The 21,801-nt window shown below is 48.9% G+C and overlaps 1 protein-coding gene across 6 annotated transcripts in view; it reads left to right on the top strand.

Moving 5' to 3' along the window:
* RPS6KA2 (ribosomal protein S6 kinase A2) overlaps positions 1–21,801 on the top strand; it is a 455,964-nt gene that overhangs the window by 391,923 nt on the left and 42,240 nt on the right. For all 6 annotated transcript variants that reach the window (XM_063813668.1, XM_016956614.4, XM_054686484.2 and 3 more), the window contains 2 exons: positions 3,148–3,212; positions 13,498–13,600. In XM_063813668.1, the coding sequence (XP_063669738.1) occupies positions 3,148–3,212; positions 13,498–13,600 (168 nt within the window). The remainder of the gene's footprint in view (positions 1–3,147; positions 3,213–13,497; positions 13,601–21,801) is intronic.

The following is a 21,801-nucleotide window of genomic DNA, read 5'->3' as shown; positions in this document are numbered from 1 at the left end:
GATAGACCACAAGCCATTTAAACAAACAGGATCAGGTGTTATTACTACCGAGAAGAAGTGTGATTCTTGAATCTTCTGTTCCCCTGAACCTTGAACTCCTATTTGCCCTGCATTAAGGAACTTAACGACAAATTGCTAAGCCTGACAGGAGGGAATTCCGGCCTTCTGTGCTCACAGTTTCTGTCCCTGTTCTTGTCAGTGCTTCGTGATCTAGATGAGTGGCAGCAGTCCTCTAGAACCAAGGAAGGCCTTCAGTGCGTGTCATCCGCATCCCATAGCGAGTCAGCCGTGATTCCAGCATCAGCCTGATACCTTCCGATTCTCCCTGCCCAGAACTCCACTCACCGTCATTTGTCCAATGTGTTCAGTGGAGATAAAAAGGGGGAGCCGAGTGCAAAGTCACCTATTTTAACAAAAATAATAAACCTGACTGCCCTGGGAGGGTTGACACAGGTTTCAAGGTGCTGAGTGCAAAAGTCCTCCTCCTGTTTCATGTTTCCCCCTGTAATTGGAACCCCTGTAATTTTTTAGTGATAACCAAAGTGTTATTCCCCTGTTGACTCTTTTTGCTGAGGGCTTAAAATACAAACATGGTGCAAAATCTTACTACCTTAGGGGAAAGGAGGTAAAGATAGAAATGTGTTGATTTCAGTGATCCAGGTAAACCCAGCATATACCAGTTACATAGTAGTTATACCAATACCTGTATTTCCTCTGCCTCTCACTTTCTAAAATTCCTGCAGACCACATTTGCAAATGATGAACAAGAAGGAAATACAGTGGGTACAAAATGTGAAATAGATCCTCCAAAGAAGTACAGCCAACAAGTTGCCACACCTGTGCGTGTACCAGGGCCTCTGAACTGTTTGTTCCAATCTCCAGCCTTTTGAGAGTGCCTCTGGCCATGCGTCCAACAGTCACCAAACAAAAGAGTAGAGGAGAGGCACACTTCAGAGGAGGGTCTTTCTGTTAATCATCGTGACCAGAAGGACCCAGAGTTCTGGTCATCATCAAAGGAGGCCTGCACACAGGATGGGCGCTTGGGGAGGGCTGTTTGGAAGTCAGACTGTCGCTCTGGAAATTTCATTACAGCAGCCACTGGTGCGCCTGCGAAGGCTCATGCCAGCTGCTGCGATTGCAAAGGCCTGGGATCAGATCCCTGGGCTCAGGGTTTAGAGGATAACAAAGGAGATAGACTGGGGACCCGGAGGGGCCTCAGCAGGGAGTCCTCAGGGGAAAGACACTTCAGAAGGTGGGGCACCTCAGCTACTTTTCAGACATGTGCCTCCAAACCCAGTACCTATAACTCATAACCTCTGGTCTGATTTTGAACAAGTTACCCAACCTGTGTCAGCCTCAGTGTCCTCGTCTGTAAAATGGGAACAGCAGTTGTGCATCGGATGACTGAGATGTCCGTGTGCTATGTCTGTCCTATGATTCTGCGTCCTCATGGAGGGAGAAACTCCTGAATGTGTGCCCTTCCTCTAATTCCTTCTAGATGGACTTTCACGTCAAAGTGTGAATAACACAAAGCTGAGAGTGCTGTGAGAGTGCCTTCAGGGGCATTTAGTATGTGGGTTCGTTCCTAGCACCGTGGCCCTGGCCAAGCTTCCAGGGTAAGGGGACTGTCTCTGAGCCGTTGACCACCTAGAGGCGCTTTCTGAGGCCACCGCAGCCCCCGAGCCTCCTCCACATCACTGCCCAGAGTGCGGAATGGAGGGGTGGGAGGGGTCAGGACATGGGCCAGGTCCAGCCAACGATGGCACCATCTGCTGTGACTCCCGGTGACCTGCGCCACTCCAGGCCAGCTTCCAGCAGGACAGGCCGGGCCACACCTGTGCTGACCACAGCATCCCCGGGCAGCCCCGCTCTTCCAGGAGTGAGAGCTGGACATGACGGGGGCTCCACAAAGGGGCATACATGGCACAGGAGGCTCTGATTTGGAGCACAGCCATTAGGAGTTGGCAGCGGAAAGGAACACAGCTTGCAGAACAGGGGAGCCGGGCCCCAGGGATCAGACCCTCCCCAGACCTGGGCCCGGAGCTGGCAGGAATTCCCCAGCCACTGCCGCCGCTGCCCCTTCCAGCCAAGCCCGCCTCTTCTCGGATTCGTGACCCGGGAAGATGGGCTCTTCTGCGGCCGTCCCATCCTGGAGAAAACACAGAGTCCTAGAGCTTTAGGGCCTTTTGTTTTTAATTAATAGACTTTGTGTTCAGAACAGTTTTAAGTTTACAGAAAAACTGAATAGAAACTGCAGCAAGTTTCCACGGCCCCTCACTCCCTGCCCCACCGCTTTCCCGAACAGTAGTGCCTACGTGAATGGGCACGCTTCTGCAGTCGGTGAGCTGAGCTACTGACTAAAGGCCTTGTCCACACTGGGCTCGTTCTGGGGGGCCAGTGGTGATTTCCGGCAGATGAGTGGACATGTATCCACCGTTAGGGAATCGTGCTGCCTGAAAGGGCCCCCAGCGCTCTGCCTACTCCTCCCTCCTTCCTTTCTGCCCCAGGGCCTTAGGATTGTACGCAACAAAGTAAGGGAGGAGGTTAGGTAGAAATGACGGAACAAAGCAGAGATATTTGTAAGCAGCCTCCAGGTAAACACAGTCACCTGTCTGAGCAGGCTCAGGGGTGGCCAGGTGTGGGCAGGAGGCTGGGCTCTGGCTTCCTCCGGGACTCAGTCCTGTCAACCCCTCTTCATTTCCTGGAATCCTTCCCTCCCGGGTTAACTGCAGCAGCTTTGCCAGGAACTCTGCTCTGCACCTTCCCCTCCGGCCTCCTGGGAGGTCCACCTGGTGCTCACACTCACAGGCACCTCAAGCTCCTGGGGGTGACAGTGGGGTGCTAGGCAGCCGTCACATGCAGCAGGCAGCACCTGGCTGGCCTGTCCCATGCTTCTCTTTACCACCTCTTTTGCCCACCCCAACCCCAGGCCACCTCTGCCTCACAAGCCCTCGGGGCTGAGTCGTGGCTTTCTGAGCTGGGGGCATCGGCAGATGCGCAGGTGCCTTGGGCAGGAGTGAGCAGCCTCTGGGCTCCTTCCCACGGCCCCACCTCTGCACATCCCCACCCCCCACACTGCTGCATTGGAAACTGTCAGAGAACCCCATCTTGGATTTGTTCTGATGATCATTTCTGTGTTGTTGACAGGTGCTGGCATTGACGGAGTGGAGGAAATTAAGCGCCATCCCTTCTTTGTGACCATAGACTGGAACGTAAGTTGCATGCCACAGTCCCCACCTGCACACGCATGACACAGAAGTGGGTGGAGGGAACATACGGCTTGGTGCAAAGGGTCCTCAGTGTCCGGGTCACAAGTAGGTCGGAGGTGAATGTAGACAAGCCACCTGCAGGCAGGGAGCCCCCAGGACCCTGCTGAGTGGGCTGGCAACTTGGGAGGCACAGACACGTGAGTGCCCCTCCCTCCAGCTTGAGGCCTGAAGTCCCCTCAGCTTTCCTCCTTCTACTCTCCTCTGCCCATCAGAGTCGAGGCTTCTGTCCTCCCTGCACCCACTCCCCGGCCTCTCCAAGCCCTGCATATTCCCGATTGCTCCAGGAGTGATTGTCTTCTAACCTCAAGGGCTGAACAGACAAAAGTCATGACAAGCTGCTCAACCAGGACCCTTTAGTGCTAGGGCTATGGGCAGGCCCAGATTCGATACTGCATTTTCCATCGTTAGTCAAGCTGATGCCCACATGGAAGTCACATTAAAAAAAAAAAAAAAAAAAACAGTGCCGAGTTGTTGGAATAAACTGGAGCTTCTGTTAGTGGAGTTATTGGTAAAGCCTCCATTTCCAGTTCTCTGGGCCAGGCTGGACATTGTCTAGAAAGTCCTCGTATCTCACTTTTCACCAAGCTACAAGTGTCAATTGCCTATTTCTGCCAAGACGCCAACTCCGAATGGTGCAGCAGTCAGCGTCTGACGCGTCCCCCACACAGGGAGTTCTCGCGGCTAAAACTCGGAGGCTGTTCCTTCCATCTGAGGAAGGCGATACCTCCTTTCCTATCAGTTGCTTTTAGTTCTTTCCTTTAGGTTAACACAAAAACAGCTATGTTGGGATTTTCTTTTCCTGACCTAACAAATTAACCTCGAAAGATTTTAATGGAACACTTTTTAAGATTTAAATGCCCTCTACAGTATAGAGTTTATTATCTGCTTTCGCTTTCCTCTCTGTCTTCTTTTTTTTTTTTTTTGAGATGGAGTCTCGCCCTGTCACCCAGGCTGGAGTGCAGTGGCGCGATCTCGGCTCACTGCAAGCTCCACCTGCCAGATTCACACCATTCTCCTGCCTCAGCCTCCCGAGTAGCTGGGACTACAGGCGCCCCCACCACGCCCGGCTAATTTTTTTTATATTTTTAGTAGAGACAGGCTTTCACCTTGTTAGCCAGGATGATCTCAATCTCCTGACCTCGTGATCCACCCACCTCGGCCTCCCAAAGTGCTGGGATTACAGGCGTGAGCCACCGCGCCCGGCCTCTGTCTTATTTATGTCCTCATGGAGTCCGGGGCCTCCACACATTTCATTAAGAGGTGGGCCCCACCTGCAGCCCCAGACCTCTCCTCTGGGAACGGGTAACACCAGTGCTGGATAAAACCAGCCAGCTCTCCTCTTCCTTCAGCCTGAGCCCCAGCAAAGCACTCAAACTGGGGAAGAGTGATAACTTTTTAAAACCTAGTTTTATAGTTCTGATTAAAGAACTTTTGTAAGATTAGACTTCTTTTCAAAAGTAAGATTAGAGAAAAGAGTGTAAAGTTTCAGGACATCTGTGCCTCCCAACCAGGACCTCCAAGAAATGAAAACCAAGGCCTCCCTTTGGAGTCTCTTACTTAGCTTCCCTGAAAATGTAGGCTTATCAGAAGCTCAGGTTGTGCTCACCTCACAGATGGGCACCTAAGGTCACTGTTAATCGACTCTGCGTTGGAATGTATTTTCTATGGAGACTTCACCTTACACGGCGTTTAGATCTCAGGCAAGCCTGTTTCGTGAAGAATGGACCTGGGTGTCAGCCTGTGGATGGTTAGCACAGCACTGTGCCTGGAACCCAGATGCCTGCCCCTCAGGGGGTCACGGCATGTTGCATCCCCTCCCCCGACTGCCAGTGGTTACGGTGGGACCACACAGCTTCTCCCCGTATGATCTGCTTCTCCATTTATCCAGCCCTTTCTGCTGGGCGTCCCAGTCTCAGGCACTTTCCAGGGCTGGGGATAGAGCCGTAGATGGAACAAAGTCCTGCACCCGTGGGTCTTGTGATGACTTGGCAGGGAAAGGCAGTGGACAGATGGGTCTGCACATGTCACAGGAGGACACTGTGCTGACAAGGAGGATGCAGCAGGGGACAGATGGAGAAGCACACGAAAGTGGTCAGGACAGCCACACCTCACCCCTCCCATCCTCACGGAGCCTCCTTCCCATGCCTCCATGGAACAGGTTCCCCTCAAGCACTGGCTCCAGCTGGTCTGGCTTCCAGGGCCCCTCCTGCCCAAGTCTCCCAAGGGCTCACTGGTCTCCTCCTTCCAGTCTGCCATTCAGTGTCGTCTTATGAGACCTGTCCTGCGGCTCTTCCGAACTGCAGCTCCTCTCCCAGCACCCCAGCCCCCGGCCTTGCTCTGTTTTCATATCCCTTATCACTTTCTCACTCGCCTCAAAATACCATGTGTTTCTGATGTATATTATTATTTTCTGTCTCCTGCCACTAGAATGTAAGCTGCAAGATCAGGAATCTGTGGCTTAGAGGTGTATCCCACAGCTCTAAAACAGGGCCTGGCTCAAAGGAGGCACTTTATGAATCCCTACTGAGTGAGTGAATGAATGAGTGAGGGAAGGAGGGAGTGAATGAATGAGTGAGTGAATGAGTAAGGGAGTGAGTGAGTGAGTTAATGAGTGAGTGAATGAGTGAGTTAATGAGTGAGGGAGTGAGTGAGGGAGTGAGTGAATGAGGGAGTGAGTTAGTGAGTGAATGAGTGAGGGAGTGAGTGAATGAGTCAGTGAGTCAATGAGTGAGTGAGTGAGTGAGGAAGTGAATGAATGAGTGAGTGAATGAGTAAAGGAGTGAGTGAGTTAATGAGTGAGGGAGTGCGTGAATGAGTAAGGGAGTGAGTGAGTTAATGAGTGAGTCAACAAGTGAGGGAGTGAGTGAAGGAGTGAGTGAATGAGTAAGGGAGTGAGTGAATGAATGAGTGAGTGAATGAGTAAGGGAGTCAGTGAGTGAGTGAGTGAGTGAATGAGTGAGTGAGGGAGTGAGTGAATGAGGGAGTGAGTGAACGAGCAAATGAATAAGTGAATGAGTCAGTGAATCAGTGAATAAGTGAGTGAATGAGTCAGTAACTAAGTCAGTGAGTGAATCAGTGAATGAATGAGTGAGACTCTCAAGACAGGAGTCACAGCTGTCGAGGGAGACTTGCTCCCTCCATTTCCTCACTCTCACACTCTAGTCCTTCCTCCAGAGACCATGCCTGGGAGAATGGAGAACCAGGATTGCTGGGCTGGGAGGGGGAGCTGCAGGTGGGCAGGGCAGCATCCTGGGATGGGAGACCCTGAGGGGCTGTAGCTGGTAGGAAAGAGAAGTCTCTTCACACCGAACCCCCAGGTGACACAGTGCAACACAGAGCACTCAGCCAAGAGTGGAGCCACTCTGAAGTATGCGTGGCCCAGAAGGGCTTACGCACTTGCTAAGACAACCTTGTGAGATGCCTGGAATTTTAACAATACGATGGATTTGGAAAACTATGACACATTAGATTAATGTGCATTCCAGAATGCTGAGGTCCGGCGAGCTCTGAGCAGAAGCCGCCTTTTTCCTGTGGCAATAAGAGCCTTCTCTACACAGCGCCTCTGCTCAGGGTGCTCTGGTCTCTCTGTGGCTGGAAAGCAAACACAACCCAAGAAGGTGGCATTTCTGCATGATTTCAAAGGAATCAGACTAGAATCAGAGCTGAGAAGTTCCTTTTGTTGCTCTTAGCACTTAATTTGATTTTATTTTGGCCTTGTTTTCATTTTGAGAGAGGTCCTTGTGATTGATCAGAACCAGGCGTGTTTACTTCATGTCTGTACTTCCCAGAGGAAGGCAGGCAGCAGTGCTAGAGGAATGGCAGGCTCTTGTTCTGCCCAGCGCCCTGAACCCACACAGCCCGTGAGTGGCAGAGGAGCTCAGAAATGCCACTTTTGCATTAATTCATGCATTTGATAAATAACGCTTGGTGCTCACCCTGGTGGTGTACCAGCAAAGTGTCCATGTCCATGACGTCACAGTTGGAACGCAGAGCCCCGTCCTCCAGCTGCTCACAGACTGAGGAGTCTGCTGTCCCATAACGCCATCATCCACCGATGGAAGAGGTTTGTGCACAGTGAAAGTGGCCAGCAGAAAGAGAGAGAAATGATGCCTGAAAGAGGGTGAGTGGAATTAACCAGCAGAGGGGCAGAAGGAGGAGAAGAAGGATGCTTCCAGCAAAGATGTGTAGGCATGAAAACACCGTGTTCAGGACACCGCGTAAACTGCAGGCACAGTCCCGCTCTGTGATGGTCTTAGAAGCTGTCAAGATCTTGCTAGGACGAGTCCGGTGGTCCCCCGCATCTCAGCTGATCCTCTCTCATGAGTCGAGTTTGCCCGTGTGTTCTCCTGTGTCTGCGGCCCCAGTAGCAGCCCATGTGTCTTCATGGCTAACCTCAAACCCCAATAACACATCCAGGCAAGCCATCAACCCATTCTTCAGAAAGCAGGGGCTAAAATGCAAGATGTTTAAAGGTATTTATTTAAGAGGTAATTTTACTCGTGATGTATTTGTCCAGATGTGCCCATTCTGCTTTTCGGCAGCTCAGAAAACTGAAAACCACAGTTCAGCCTCATTTGCAAGAACTGTTAACACCAAAAGCCGTTCCCTCTGCAATGCAGACACTCCTTAATGACGAATGAGAAGACATTTCCTAACCACTAGATTTCTGCCTGGGTACTTCACCCAACGGCTTGCCTCAGGATCCAACTGGGAAAATATTAGGATATTTATTTTGCTTTCTGCTGCTTTCTGTGACCCGATACTGCCAGCAGATCTTTTTATTTATTTATTTATTTTTTAAGTAAACACCTGTCATCCCACTGCTGTCCCCGGGGTCTTCAGTGGCCTGCTGGAGCAGGACCCATCTGCTGACAGTAAGTGTGGGGACGGTGGAGGTGTGGGCTGCTGCCTTTTAATTTAGCTTCAGAGATGAGCGAGTGAATGTCTGCACGGGAGCCATTCCTTCTGAAGGCCAGCTCCTCTTGATGAGCTGAGTGAGAAGCCATGAGTTAATGATTGACTACAAACCTCTGCAGAGGATATGGCAGAGTCCAGCAGATAGAAGCTGTGTTGGTTTTTCCCCCGTGGCTGAAGCATGCTGAGAACACAGAATTAGCACGAACCCAAAAAAAGCTTCGTAAAAGTTAATCACTGCAGACAGCACAAGCCAGTCTGAGGACGGCTCCCAGCCCAGCCTGGCGTCCCTTGCAGGGGGACCCAGGGAACTGCAAATATTATTACAGGCAGTGAATGATGATGCTGGAGACACACAGTCACCAGGGAGAGGGACATCTTTGTTTCTGGAACTCTGTCCAGGGCCTAGACCCTTAGTATTGCACTGACTCTTATTATTACTGTTATTCGTTATTCACGATCAATACTAGTAGCTCATGTTTATGTTCTTTGTACAGTTTGAAACCCTTCCAAGCACACCATTAGCTGTGATGCTGTGAGATGGGAGAAACTTGTACAGGAGACTGAGGCACAGGACAATGAGAAGCTGGAGGTCGCTCGGTGATCTGGCAGCGCGTGGGGTGTGCCCTGAACTTGGCTGTTGTGTGTCCTGGCAGGAGCAGAGGGTGGGTTCCGGGTCTTCAGGCCACTTTGGTCTTCTTGCCCACAAGTGGAGTATTTGCAGTATGGCGCAGAGAGTGGTTTGGGGGTGTGGGAGCTGTAGGCTGCGGGTCAGGGCCTCACAGCACAGGCGTCTCCATGCAGCTGTTGCTCCCATTGCCAGCAGCGAGATTTCTATCCTTTTATTCCTACATTATATACACTAGGAGCACTCCCCCTTCAGGGAACCCAGCAAGGACTCTGTGCAATGAATCATCACCCTTCAGGTGCTTCTTCTGTTGGACCCACCTACAGCCGGGTAAACTGCAGGCACAGTCCCGCTCCATGAGCCACTGACCTGTCACACCCATCGTGACGCTTTGAAAATCGTTTAGATTCTTCCTGCGGCGCTTTCGATCCTGTCTTCTCTCTGGTCTGCATATTTTTGCATTATTATTTTAGGAATAATCTATAAATGTGCCCTTTGCCTTATTGGAGCGTATTAATTCCAAAATGCCTGAAGCCAAAACCGTCTACAGAAGGCAGATGTTAGGGTCTGAGACCCCAAACTAGCATCTGTTTCCTATGTCATCACCCAGTTCCCGTTTTTCTGTTGCTGTCTCTGTCCTCTTCTCACTTAGCTGAAGGTCTTTAGTATAAATAGAATCCTGATGGGCCTGCTCCGGGCTTCCTCACGTGCGCTTGTTTCCTGTGAAATTCGTTTCAGCCCTGCGGCCACACTGTGTCATTCTGACATCCTGGGACAAATGAGATGATGTTAAATGTGCCTGGCGAATTTGATCATGAGACTGCATTTTCTCTCGTCGGTTTTGGCATGAATTGTCCCAGAGTCTCAGAAAGAGGGGATCCAGGGCAGAATTGCCAGTGTCTGTCTCGTTAAGCTCAGAATCCCAGGTGAGATGCTGCTGCTGTTTCACTCTCAACACAACCCTGCCTACAGTGGTTTACATACAAAGCAAGAGGCCGGATGACTTCTCCCCCAAAGCCTCAAACCCGTTCTTAGGTTTGCACGTGGAAAGAAAAAGCATACATAGTAATAACACATATTAGCACCTTCCAAATGTTTACGCAGCATCAGGAAGACATTGACCGGCCTTTAAGATTGCAGCAAGCCTCGAGGAAGCCGTCCAAAGGGCCAGAGTGACCGGCTCCAGTTAGCCCCCGGCGGCCCGCACAGAACCTCACTGCCTGGCCCAGACCAGAGTGAGAACGCAGCAGCCTCCAGCAGGTGGGGCATGGTGGTCTGCAGGCCCCAGTGAACAGGCTGTGTTCATAGCTGCGGTTGGCACACGGACCCATGTTACAGGGTGGACAGTTGCCTGAAGGCTCCCGCGGCACAGAAGGAAGGCCCTGGCCCTCAGCAAGCGCTCCGTCCGCTCTCACACGCATGCCTACTTGTTGGGGTCTGTGAGCTGAAAGCCTGGGCTCACAGCCGAGGGGTGGAAAGCACGGGGAAAGCAGAGGCGGGCTTCCTCCTGCCGCCGTGTGAGGGGGAGCTATTTGTGTGGTACAAAAGTGCTACGGGACTACCTGGGCTTAGGACCTCCTCACTGGGCATCCCGGGTGACTCGCAGCACCGGGCTAGGCACAGATGGGGCAGAGCACAGGGGAAGTCTGAGCCCAGCCCCCAGGCGCAGTGTCCTGGGATGGAGGGAACCGGGACCTGACTTAGCAGCAGATACTTCGTATTAAAGGAGCGGGATGGCCTCAGCCCAGAGGAGGTCACAGCAGTCCCAGTGCTGGGCTGTGAATCTGACTCAGAAGGCAGGAAGGTGACAGCCTCTGGATGTGAGCCTCCAGAGGCAGGGTGGTCACAGATAGAGCCTGTGCTTTCCTGGACAGCTGTGAAGCGAGGCTGTGGTGCCTGCCCCATCGGTGGACGAGGAGGGAGAAGGATGTGGCCTGTAGGAAGCCAGGCAGAGCCTGCAGCCCTGCCCCACCGGGGGTTCCATGGGGAGGGGAAGGGGTTCCAAGGACAGTGGCCAGTCGCCTCAACATCCAGTCCTCCTTCTTGAAGAAGCTGGTTGACGTTGCACTTTTGAGGGTTGGAGCAGAAACAAGGCAGGAAGGGTGAGGTAGAGAGGAGGAAGCAGGCAGGGCCAGGGTCTCCCACTTTCACCCTGGGTGGCACCTGCGCGATGCTGTGTGGTGGGGCTGTTATGGGTGTCTGGGTTCTGCACACCCTGGCCTCCACCCCTTGGGAGCCTGCAGCGGTCACACAGGTGTGGCAGCCAGCAGTGTCTTTGGGCACTGCCAAATGTCCCAGTGGGGGCAAAACCCCTCTATGAAGCAGCACTGGGCACCAGGCTCTGGGGATGGTTTTATCAGAGGCTGTGGTGGGGCAGGGGCAGGGGTGGGCAAGATGGGTCCCCAGGGTGATGGAGGAAGAGCTGGCATGGAGGAGAGGAGCTAGAGGGGCTATGTGGGCCCCTGCTTTCCGGAGGTAAACACTTCACACTAGAATTAATACGTGACAACCAGTTTTGTATTTTATTTTGTTTTTAATGGAAATCTCTTGTGTAAATAAATTCCTCCTCGTAATAAAAGTAGGAGGCCTGGCTCTGTGCTGGATCGAGCTAGTGCGCACTCTCTCTCTTTCTTACCCCCTTCCCCTCCCCCTCCCCCATTTCTCCCCTCCTCCCCTCCATCTCTTTCTCCCCCCACCCCCTCTCTCCCCATCTCTCCCCATCTCTCTCTCTCTCTCTCCACCTCTCTCCCTCGCTTGCTCTCACACAGAGGGAGGATGTGATTTTGACTTCAGCAGGATTCTTAATAGCCTGGCTCTCAGGACTCTCTGGGTGGGGAATGGGCTGCACTGGCCTGTTCGTGGCACCTGATGGCCTGGGCTTCCCAGCTCAGGAGACTTCCTCAGGCAAGCACATGTGTCTGGGCACATTATTCCCACCTGTCCTGTGCCTCACTGCAGAAAGCAGCGTCTTTTCATTTCTGAAAATGGCTTGAAGAGTAACTCAGTGCTAATGAAATCTATGCCCCCAAGGCAGGAAATGAGCAAATAATTCAGGGCTGAATTCAATCCTGTTTCTCCTCCGATGGTTCCCGCGTGCACGCCCTGAGCTCTTGCACATCAGGGCACATCCTGCTGCCTGATAAGCCCCCGTGGGAGCTCGGGGGCATCTGTTGGCACCTCGCCCTCCTGCAGTAGCTGTGGGCCCTGGTTTCTGACCTGGGCTCTGACCCAGGTGCTCCCGGATAAGCAGAGCAGGGTGTGCCCCAGGTGGGACCCAGATGTCAGACGCCCTCCTCCCTCCTCTCCCTTCCCGTCGGGCCTCATCGGAGGAGGTGTTGAAATTTGCTTTCCAGAGATGTAGAACAGGTTTTAGCTGGAGTCACTGTGTCCATTTTCCAGAGCTGCACGGCCATGAGGGTCCCTGACTCCAGAACTGAGCTCTAGATGGTCACACACAAGTGCCCAAGAGAGGACTCCAGGCTGGATGTTTTCTACGAACACCGTGGGGACCCTCACTAGGCAGGATTAAGGAAACCCCACGCTTAGTGGGGGGCAAGACCCCAGCCTGGCCCTGCCCTGCTGCTGCCCTACTAACTACCAGGCTGGCCCCTCGGCACACTGGCATGGCCCGTGCCTTCTGTCATCAGGGTGATTTGACTAAACCCAGCATCCTCTACTGAATCTGCCCGGAGGTCCCTCAGCCTTCCAGTCAGGCCTCAGGCCCCAGTCCTCCCTCCAGTGCCCCTCCCCCTCCACACTTCTCTCAGCACTGGGCTCCCCCGGCTCCCTCCATCTAAGCACCACCTGCAGCATCACCCGCCTGAGGACTACGCCAGGTTCCAGGTACCTGTGTGTGCTTTCTTTACATTGAATTCCCAACAGAATGCGTTGTTGCCCTAGAGGACTGAAAACAACACATCTCAGCTTTGGAAAGCATTGTCAGGCAGGCAGCTCTGAGACCGGAGCACAGAGGGCTGTGGACTTTCTGTGCCTTCTGTCCAAGGTCCTGTTGGGGAAATAAGTTTGGGCCCAGAGGGGGCATGGGAAGGGCCGGTTCTCTGCAGATGCAGGCGTCCTCCTGTCGAGGAGCCTGGGCGCCCTCATTCTGACACCCAAGGCAGGTTTCTGGCAGAGGTGCCAAGGCCCCAGAGCACAGGCCCTGAGACACTGGCAAGACAGCACCCTGGGGTGGCCCTGGGTCGGCGGTTTTTGCAGTGTCCCGCAGAGCTGAAGTTCTGTGGTGCTGGCCCCAAAGTCCCAGGGCAGGGAGGAGAGAGCCACACGGCCTCTTCACTGCTGTCCCCAGTGGGGGCAAGTGGTGGCTGTCCTGTATGATTTTACTTGGAAAAGAAGATTCTACTACCAAGAAGAAGCTAGAAAACTATTGCCCTAAAATGAAGAACACTTAGCATGTCCCCAAACCCTCACACCTCAAGCTATGCCTTTTCTATATCTTTCTATAATACATTGTTATTATATATGCCATATTATCTATAATACTACACATAATATATTTTATGTCATCTATATTTCAGAGCATTTAGAAATCCCTTGTAATCCACAAGGCCAATGCAGTCTGTGATAAGAACATCCTTCCCTCCCCACAGCAGGTTTCTCTGTCCCCAGTGTTCTGTGGCAATGTCTGTGCATCCTCAGTGCCCTGTCTTGCTTTCCTTATATTAATAGACGCTGTACCGGAAGGAGATCAAGCCACCGTTCAAACCAGCAGTGGGCAGGCCTGAGGACACCTTCCACTTTGACCCCGAGTTCACGGCGCGGACGCCCACAGGTGTGTGCCACAGTGGTTCCCTCTATCGGTGGCTTCTCCCACCTGACCCCTTAGAGACAGATATCTAGGAACAAGAAATTCCCATGCCTCAGAATTCTTTTCATGGAAAATAACTGTCCATTCTGTTTGGGTTTTTTGTTGTTGTTGTTTTCTCTGCTCAGTGATAAAGGTTTAAGTGATAGCCCCAGTTCTCTGTTGTTCCCGATATAACCTCCACCTTGGAAATGATGAAGGTGTCCTTATTCCAAGTCACCGGTCCAGTTACTTCCTGTGCCAGAGAGACACACAGCAAGAGCAAGAAAAGAAACTGGAGGCAATTAAAATCCCTCTTTCAATTAAAGTGCATTTACGGAGAGGGAAGGCTGTCAGTTATGTCTATAGATTTATGAGCTATAGATATTATTCATGCAAAAAAGAGAAACCCATTTGAAAAGTAGTATCGGCTACTAAATAGCATAGCAATTGGATGCATAGATTTGGTCTCCTGGTGTGTCTGAAATTACTCTTGGGGTCTAGCAAATTTCATCAGAACTGGTCAGCTCCCTTTAAAAGTTATCTTTTTGGGATATTAATGAATTAAAGTCTGCTTTTTTATATATGGTAATTATCCTGGTCTGATAGGGCTATCATAACAAAATACTACAGACTGTGTGGTTTAAACAACAGTCATTTATTTTCTCACAGTCTGGAGGCTGGAACTCCAAGTTCAAGGTAATGACAGGGTTGGTTCCTGGTGAGAGCTCTCGCCTTGACTTGCAGACAGCTGTGTTCTTGCTGTGTCCCCATGTGGCCTTTCTTCTGTGTGTGCAAAGACAGCAAGATGGAGCTCTGGTGTCTCTCTGTCTTCTTATAAGGACACTAGTCCTCTTGGATCAGGGCCCCACACTTTTATCCTCATTTAACTTCAGTTATTCTCTTAAAGGCCTGTATTAGTCTGTTTTCACACTGCTGATAAAGACATACCTGAGACTGGGCAATTTTTCAAAAGAAAGAAGTTTAGTGAATTTACAGTTCCACATGGCTGAGGAAGCCTCACAATCGTTGCAGAAGGCTAGTAGGAACAAGCCCCATCTTACATGGATGGCAGCAAAGAGAGAGCTTGTGCAGGGAAACTCCCCTTTTTAAACCTCTCAGATCTCATGAGACTCATTGACCATCATGAGAACAGCATAGGAAAGACCCACCCCCATAATTCAGTCATCTCCCACCAGGTCCCTCCTACAACACATGGGAATTATGGGGGCTCCAAGATGAGATTTGGGTAGGGACACAGAGCCTGAGATTTGGGTGGGGACACAAAGCCGAACCATATCAAGGCCCTGTCTCCAAATACAGTTACACTTGGGGGTAGGGCCTTAACATTTGAATTTGGGAAGGACATAATTCAGTCCACAACACTAACAGTATGCTGGTTATGTACAAAACCATCCACAAGCTCCTTCTGTAGACATAAGTGGGACAAGTCCAGGGAGCCGGTGGTTGGCCAGGCTGCATCTTGGATCTACAGGGATTCACTGTATTTTTTCTCGCTGCTTTTGAATCTGAAATTTTCTTATTTTTTAAAAGATAATCGGGAAACAAATAGATGGTCAACCACAAAATGTCAAGTAGATGAAGTTAGAGAATCCACTTTGTTCCTCCAGATTCAGCTGTGGGTGAAATCCCTGTTTCCCATATACCCAGATGAACACATTGAGGAGGGTGTGAGCGTGTGCAGATAGGGAGGGTTGCGGGACTTTTAGCGGGACTTTTGATGGGCCTAGGCCAGCTCCTGACCCAGGCCACATTGGTACCAAGAACAGGAAGAAAGCTGATTCCGGGCACTGTAAACCAGGGAGTCATGCCACCGGCTGCTCAGTTACTTCTTTTGGGTCATCCTGCAGTCCCCAGGTAGAATTAAAACTATCATTATAGCTTTGGTTCATCACTGATTCATGATGTAATGAGGCTGCCTTGGAGAACACTTCTGGGTCTGCTCTCTCCGGTAAGTGACTGTGGGATTTTCACCTCACCCCATTCTCAGCTTCCTTAGAAAGTATTTGTGTGTTGGGGTTGGTCCTTCCCATTGACAAACTTAACCCAATTCACAGAACAGGATTACTTTTCAGTTTCTGAGTTTGAAAAGATGGGGCAGGATTTGGGGATTCCCTCCTGGCCCTGCCCACAGGTCACCCAAGCAAGTCATGATATTTCTCCACCTATTGTTGGCCTGAATGTAAAAGGAGCTCAGAGGCAATTAGGTCTGACCACGAGATCGTTGTCCCTAAGTCCACAAGGACCATAAGGTCCCTAACAGAATGCGCACACATCCTCGTGAGGTGCCAACATGTGGGGCTGTGTGTTTAAAATGTGGAAAGAAAGTCTATGTTTGTGCTGCTTGGTAAGAAAATGTTAATACAGTCAACTCTAATATTCATATGGACATGCCTTTTATCTTATCTGTGAAGAATTTAAACCCCAACCTAGTTGGCCAGTGGAACTGGAAGCTTTTTTTGAGCTTCTAGAGAATTCCATTGTATTTTAATAATAGCCTAAGGAAAACATAATTAGACACAATGCACTCCAGTGCTATTCAGAATTGCCTTTTTTATTCCTTAGTGTTTCCAGTTCTCCAATCAGTTTCAGTTAATTTATCACACCACTGTTTGCCTTTGAGGTAGGTAGTAATTGAAGTGCTAAAGACACATTAAACTCATTCTGATTTGTACAGGAGAGTAGGATTTTCTAAGCATGTGAGCTGAGCACATGGCTGGGTGAATGAGCAGCTGTAGAAATGTGACTCTGAAGCAACGGATAAGCTACAAATCCTTTATGTTAGATCCTGGACTCACAGTGGGAATTTCTTACAGTTAGGCTTTCAGTCTTTTCTGAAACTTCAGCCAGCGCTCAAGCTGGTTTCTATTCCCTGATCACACCTTGGCTGCCCACTGGAGCATGCTGCTTAGCCCGAGATGCCAATCTAAGATTTAAAATCAATCAGGCAGACTCCACAAATCAGGAAATACCCACAGGACCATGAGAGGTTGTTTGTAATTACTGTAGTTCTACATCTCCTTTTATCTGACTCACAATTTTGCTCTTCTTAAATACTGTGCTGAAAATCAGCATCCCTCAGGTGATTATAAAGTGCTTTAAATTCTATTTAGGCCACCTGTCATTTCCTTACTAGCTAGCCACACCGACCGAATGTCAGCCTCTTAACTTCTGGTGAAGATCCACTTGGCCTTCGGTAAATTGCTGTTACTTTTACCCTTTCCGCAGGCTCTCCTTGGTCTGTGTGAGGAGAGGCATGGGTTCTCTGGCCACGGAAGGTTGTGGCTGTGTCTTCCGTGCCTCTTGGTTGGTTAGAAGACATTGCTTATTGGAATTACAGATTTTCCATTCACCAATGAAACTGTGTCTGTCAAGTTAACATGGCCTGTGCCCCCACCCCCGCACACACTCCTCCACAGGCTGTAAATTGGACTCCCAATCCTTGCTCAGCACTTTACACTCGTGTGGCTCTGCGGATTCCCTAGAATAAGCTCAAGCTCTGAGTCTAAATCCCTAAGGGAAGACATCAAAGTGCCTCCAGGTTTGAAGATTTCTTAAACCATGATGTAGCCACGTGTGTTTCATTTTTCCGGGGGAGAATCTGCGGCCCGTGGTAGCTCAGGGGATCTTTGGGAGGAGGCAGACGTCAAAGCCAGACTTTGTGCAGAGAGCAAACCCGGTGCAGCAGGTGCGCCTCCTCCTCGAGCGGCTCCGTGTGCCGCGAAGCAGAGCCGCTCAGAAAGCCCCGAGCTTCTCTGCCGGGTCGCGCTGCAGAATTTCAGTTTCTAAAAACCACTCAGTGTACCTTCGGTTTTTTAACGACGCTTGGCTAGTCTGGAGCGTTGGAAGTTTATTTCCAAACACAGCCGACTCTGGTCACATCAGTCCGGGGGTCGCGTGGGCATCTACCTGGGGTGACTGCGAAGGCCCCTTTTTTGGCCCCTTTGAGGGCCGACACCTGGCTCTAGCTGCCTCTTGGTTCAGGACACGGAAGATGAGCCCGGGTCCATGACGCTTCCTACCCCAGTGAGAGCACCAGTGGGATGCTGCGTCGTCCATCTGCCCACGGCCTGGCCCCGACTGGCACCAGAGGCCCACGCGGCTTGGGGCCTGGCTCCTGGGCTTCGGAGCGGCTGCCCTCATAACTGTTGTCCCCAAAATATGATGCTAAGAAACAAAAAACATGTTCTCTGCAGCTGCCTCCCACCCCCACACACCTGCCGCACCATGTGGAGATAAAACTGAGAACTAGGTGCACTTTTGTCCTTTCAAAGTACAGCACCTAAACAGAGGAGGAGGGGAAGAAGTGCTGAGAGACAAAGGCCTGCGGATAGAGAATTCTCGAATATACAAATATGCACACAACTATACATACATGGAGTCTTAAAAGATATATAAATAAGAATGTTTAAATTTGTACATATGTGTGTTTTCAGGAAAAATTACATATTTTCATATATTATCAATTTACATATTATATAATGTATTATAGTATTCTATTTTAGTGTTATATATTCTATTTTAATATATTAATCTATTCTATTATCCTAGTCTGTTTTTAAATATATTAAAATATATTTAACTTTTTAAATAATGTCTGGGTTCTTCATATTGTTCAACAGCTTTTTGCTTTTTTGATTTGACAAACGATTAGGAAGCCACGTCTCTGTCAGTCCATGCAACTGTGGCTCCTTCTGATGGCCCTGGTCTCGCTGGCAGGACTCACACGGGAATCATTACAAAGCATCCTGATACAGATGGGCCACTGTTGACCATGACCATGATTGTCTTAGTGAGGAGTATTTAGTGTCTCCTTTTTCTTTTCTGTAACATATATCACTGAAACAGACTTTTTCTACATTTATGTCTAAGTACTTTGGGATTTTTTCGTTTGCTTGATTTTTTGTTTTGTTTTGTTTTGTTTTGAGACAGAGTCTCGCTCTGTCACCCAGGATAGAGTGCAGTGGTGCGATCTTGGCTCACTGCAACCTCCACCTCCCAGGTTCAAGTGATTCTCCTGCCTCGGCCTCCTGAGTAGCTGGGATTACAGGCGTGCGCCACCCCACCTGGCTAATTTTTGTATTTTTAATAGAGACAGGGCTTCACCATGTTGGTTAGGCTGGTCGTGAACTCCTGACCTCGTGATCTGCCCACCTCAGCCTCCCAAAGTGCTGAGATTACAGGTGTGATCCACCGTACCCAGCCTGTTTTATTTTTTTATTTCTGTAAATTTCAGAGGTACAGATGTAGTTTTGTTCATGGGTAGAGTACATAGTGGTGAGGGCTGGTCTTTTAGTGTAACCATCACCTGAGGAGTGTTCATTTTACCCATTAAGTAATTTCTCATCCCTCACCTTCTCCCACCCTTCCACGTCTCCATTCTCTATCCCACCACACTCGACATCCACATGCAGACATTATTTAGCAATTTAGCACCCACTTATGAGTGAGAACATGCGATGTTTGACTTTCCACGTGTGAGTTGTTTCACTTAAAATAATGGCCTTCTTTTCCATCCATGTTGCTGCAAAAGACATGATTTCATTCTTTTTTATGACTAAATAGTATTCCATTGTGTATATGTACCACATTTTGTTTACCCAATCACCTGTTGATGGACACTTAGGTTGATTCCATGACTTTGCAATTGTGAATAGTGCTGCAGTAAGCTTCCAAGTGCGGGTATCTTTTTGAGACAATGATTTCTCTTCCTTTGGGCAATGCCCAGCAGTGGGATTGCTGCATCGAATATAGTTCCATTTAGTTCTTTGAGAAATTTCCGTACTGTTTTTCATGGAGGTTGTACTAATTTACATTCCCACCACCTTTCACCACATCCTCACCAACATCTGTTATTTTTTTGACTTTTTAGTAATAGCCATTCTGACTGATGTAAGGTGATATCTCATTGTGGTTTTCATTTGTATTTATCTGATGATTAGCGATCTTGAGCATTTTTTATATGCTGTTTGGCCATCTGTATGTCTTCTTTTGAAAAATGTCTATTTATGTCCTCTGGTCAATTTTTAATGGGGTTATTTGTTTTGTTGTTGTTGTTGAGTTGTTTGAGTTCCTTGTAAATTCTAGATATTACTCCCCTGTCAGTTGCATAGTTTGCAAATATGTTCTCCCATTCTGCAGGTTGTCTGTTCATTCTGTTGATGATTTCTTATGCTGGTCTTAAAGCCTTTTTTTTTTTTTTTTTTTTTTTTTGTGATGGAGTCTCACTCTGTCGCCCAGGCTGGAGTGCAGTGACGCCATCTTGGCTCACTGCAACCTCCGCCTCCCAGGTTCATGCAATTCTCCTGCCTCAGCCTCCCAAGCAGCTGGGATTACAGGCGTACACCACCACACCTGGCTAATTTTTTTTGTATTTTTAGTAGAGACGGGGTTTCACTATGTTGGCCAGACTGGTCTCGAACTCCTGACCTAGTGATCTGCCTGCCTCAGCCTCCCAAAGTGCTGGGATTACAGGTGTGAGCCACTGCACCCAGCCCTTAAAAGACTTTTGAAGTCTTTTGCTAGACCCATGTCCTAAAGAGTTTTCTCTAGGATTTATTCTAGTATTTTCATTGTTTCAGGTCTTTCATCACTTAAGTCTTTAATCTCTTAGTTGATTTTTGTATATGGTGAGACATAGCGGTCCAGTTTCATTCTTTTGCTTATGACGAACTAATTTTGCTGGTATCATTTATTGAAAAGAGTGTCTTTTCCCCACAAAGTTTTTGTTGACTTTGCATGTGGCTTTATTTTTGGGTTTTCTATTCTGTTCCGTTAATCTGTGTGTCTATGTTTATACCAGTACCATGCTATTTTAGTTACTATCTCCTTGTGATATAATTGAAGTCAGGTAATGTGATGCTTCTAGTTCTAGCTTTGTTCCTTTTGCTTAAAATTGCTTTGGCTATTCAGGCTCTTTGTTGGTTCCATGTTAACTTTAGGATTGTTTTTTCTAATTCTGTGAAAAATGGCGTTGGTTTTTTGATAGAGATTGCATTGAATCTGTAGATTGCTTTGGGTGATATGTTCATTTTGATGATATTAATTCTTCTGATTCATGAGCATGTGATGTTTTTCCATTTGTTTGCGTCATCTACAATTTGTTATTACTGTGCACTTTTGAAAGTGATTCTGTAGAATTACTTTAAAAATTTTTAATTTTGAAATTTTAAAGTTGGCTTTAAATGTTGCCAGTTGACTTTCCAAAAGATTATGCCAGTTATGCTCCCTCCTACAATTATAAGTGTCCACCCCCTAGCCAAACCCAGATGTGATTGATTTCTTTCATTTTTGTTAGTTCATTAGACAAAAGTGTTATCCTATTTAAATATGTGTATGCTTACTCCTTAGAGAGATTGGGCATCTTTTCATGCCTATGGTAGCTATCAGAATTCCTTCCTTTGAGTATTTTGCTCTTTTCTCATTGATCTCTGGGAGCTTTTGGGCAATAGAGAGTTTAACCTCTCATCTGTTATGTATGATGCAGATTTTTTTCCCCACGAGGGATTTATCCTTTTGTTTTTCTTAATGATAAACTTGAAATGGGATCAATCTCACAGCAGTCATGCTTTTGAACACAGATCTTACAGAGATCAGAAAAATCTTAATGGAAGGGAATTACTCCTTTCATACTATGCCTTGCTGTGGACAGGAGAAACGTTGCCCAAATGTCCTTGAAGAGCAGAGCACGTGCACAGCACACATGCAGTTATGCAGCTGTGGGCACAGGGGTGGGACCTGTCGAACCTAGAGACCAGAAGCTAAGGATACAGGATTCATGTTCACTGACAACTCCATCCTGAGGTCATTGGTGCCTTCTTAACTGAGTCTGGAGTGGGTAGGGGTGGAGGAGTGTGGTCAAGAATATAGAGTAAATTCAGAAGTTAGCAAACTAACAGATGCCATCAATGATAATCCTAAAGTTTTTGTTCTGGGTATTTTTGCCATTTAAAAATCAAACCATTAGCACAACCCAAAAGAATGTAGTTTCATCTGGTTCAGCATTTCTACATGTCTGTTTTACCTTTTCCTCCACCACAGGCATACACCACATGCACACACACACACACACACACACACGGACTTGCACACACATACCACATGCACACACACACTATCACTTCACCCCAGGGTCACCCAGCTTTCGTGGCATCTGAACTCTGCCCCTG

This window comes from Pan troglodytes, chromosome 5 (genome assembly GCF_028858775.2).
Source record: "Pan troglodytes isolate AG18354 chromosome 5, NHGRI_mPanTro3-v2.0_pri, whole genome shotgun sequence".
Taxonomy (NCBI): domain Eukaryota; kingdom Metazoa; phylum Chordata; class Mammalia; order Primates; family Hominidae; genus Pan; species Pan troglodytes.
Note: the sequence above shows the minus strand (reverse complement) of the source record. Positions and strands in the feature narration are given on the sequence as shown.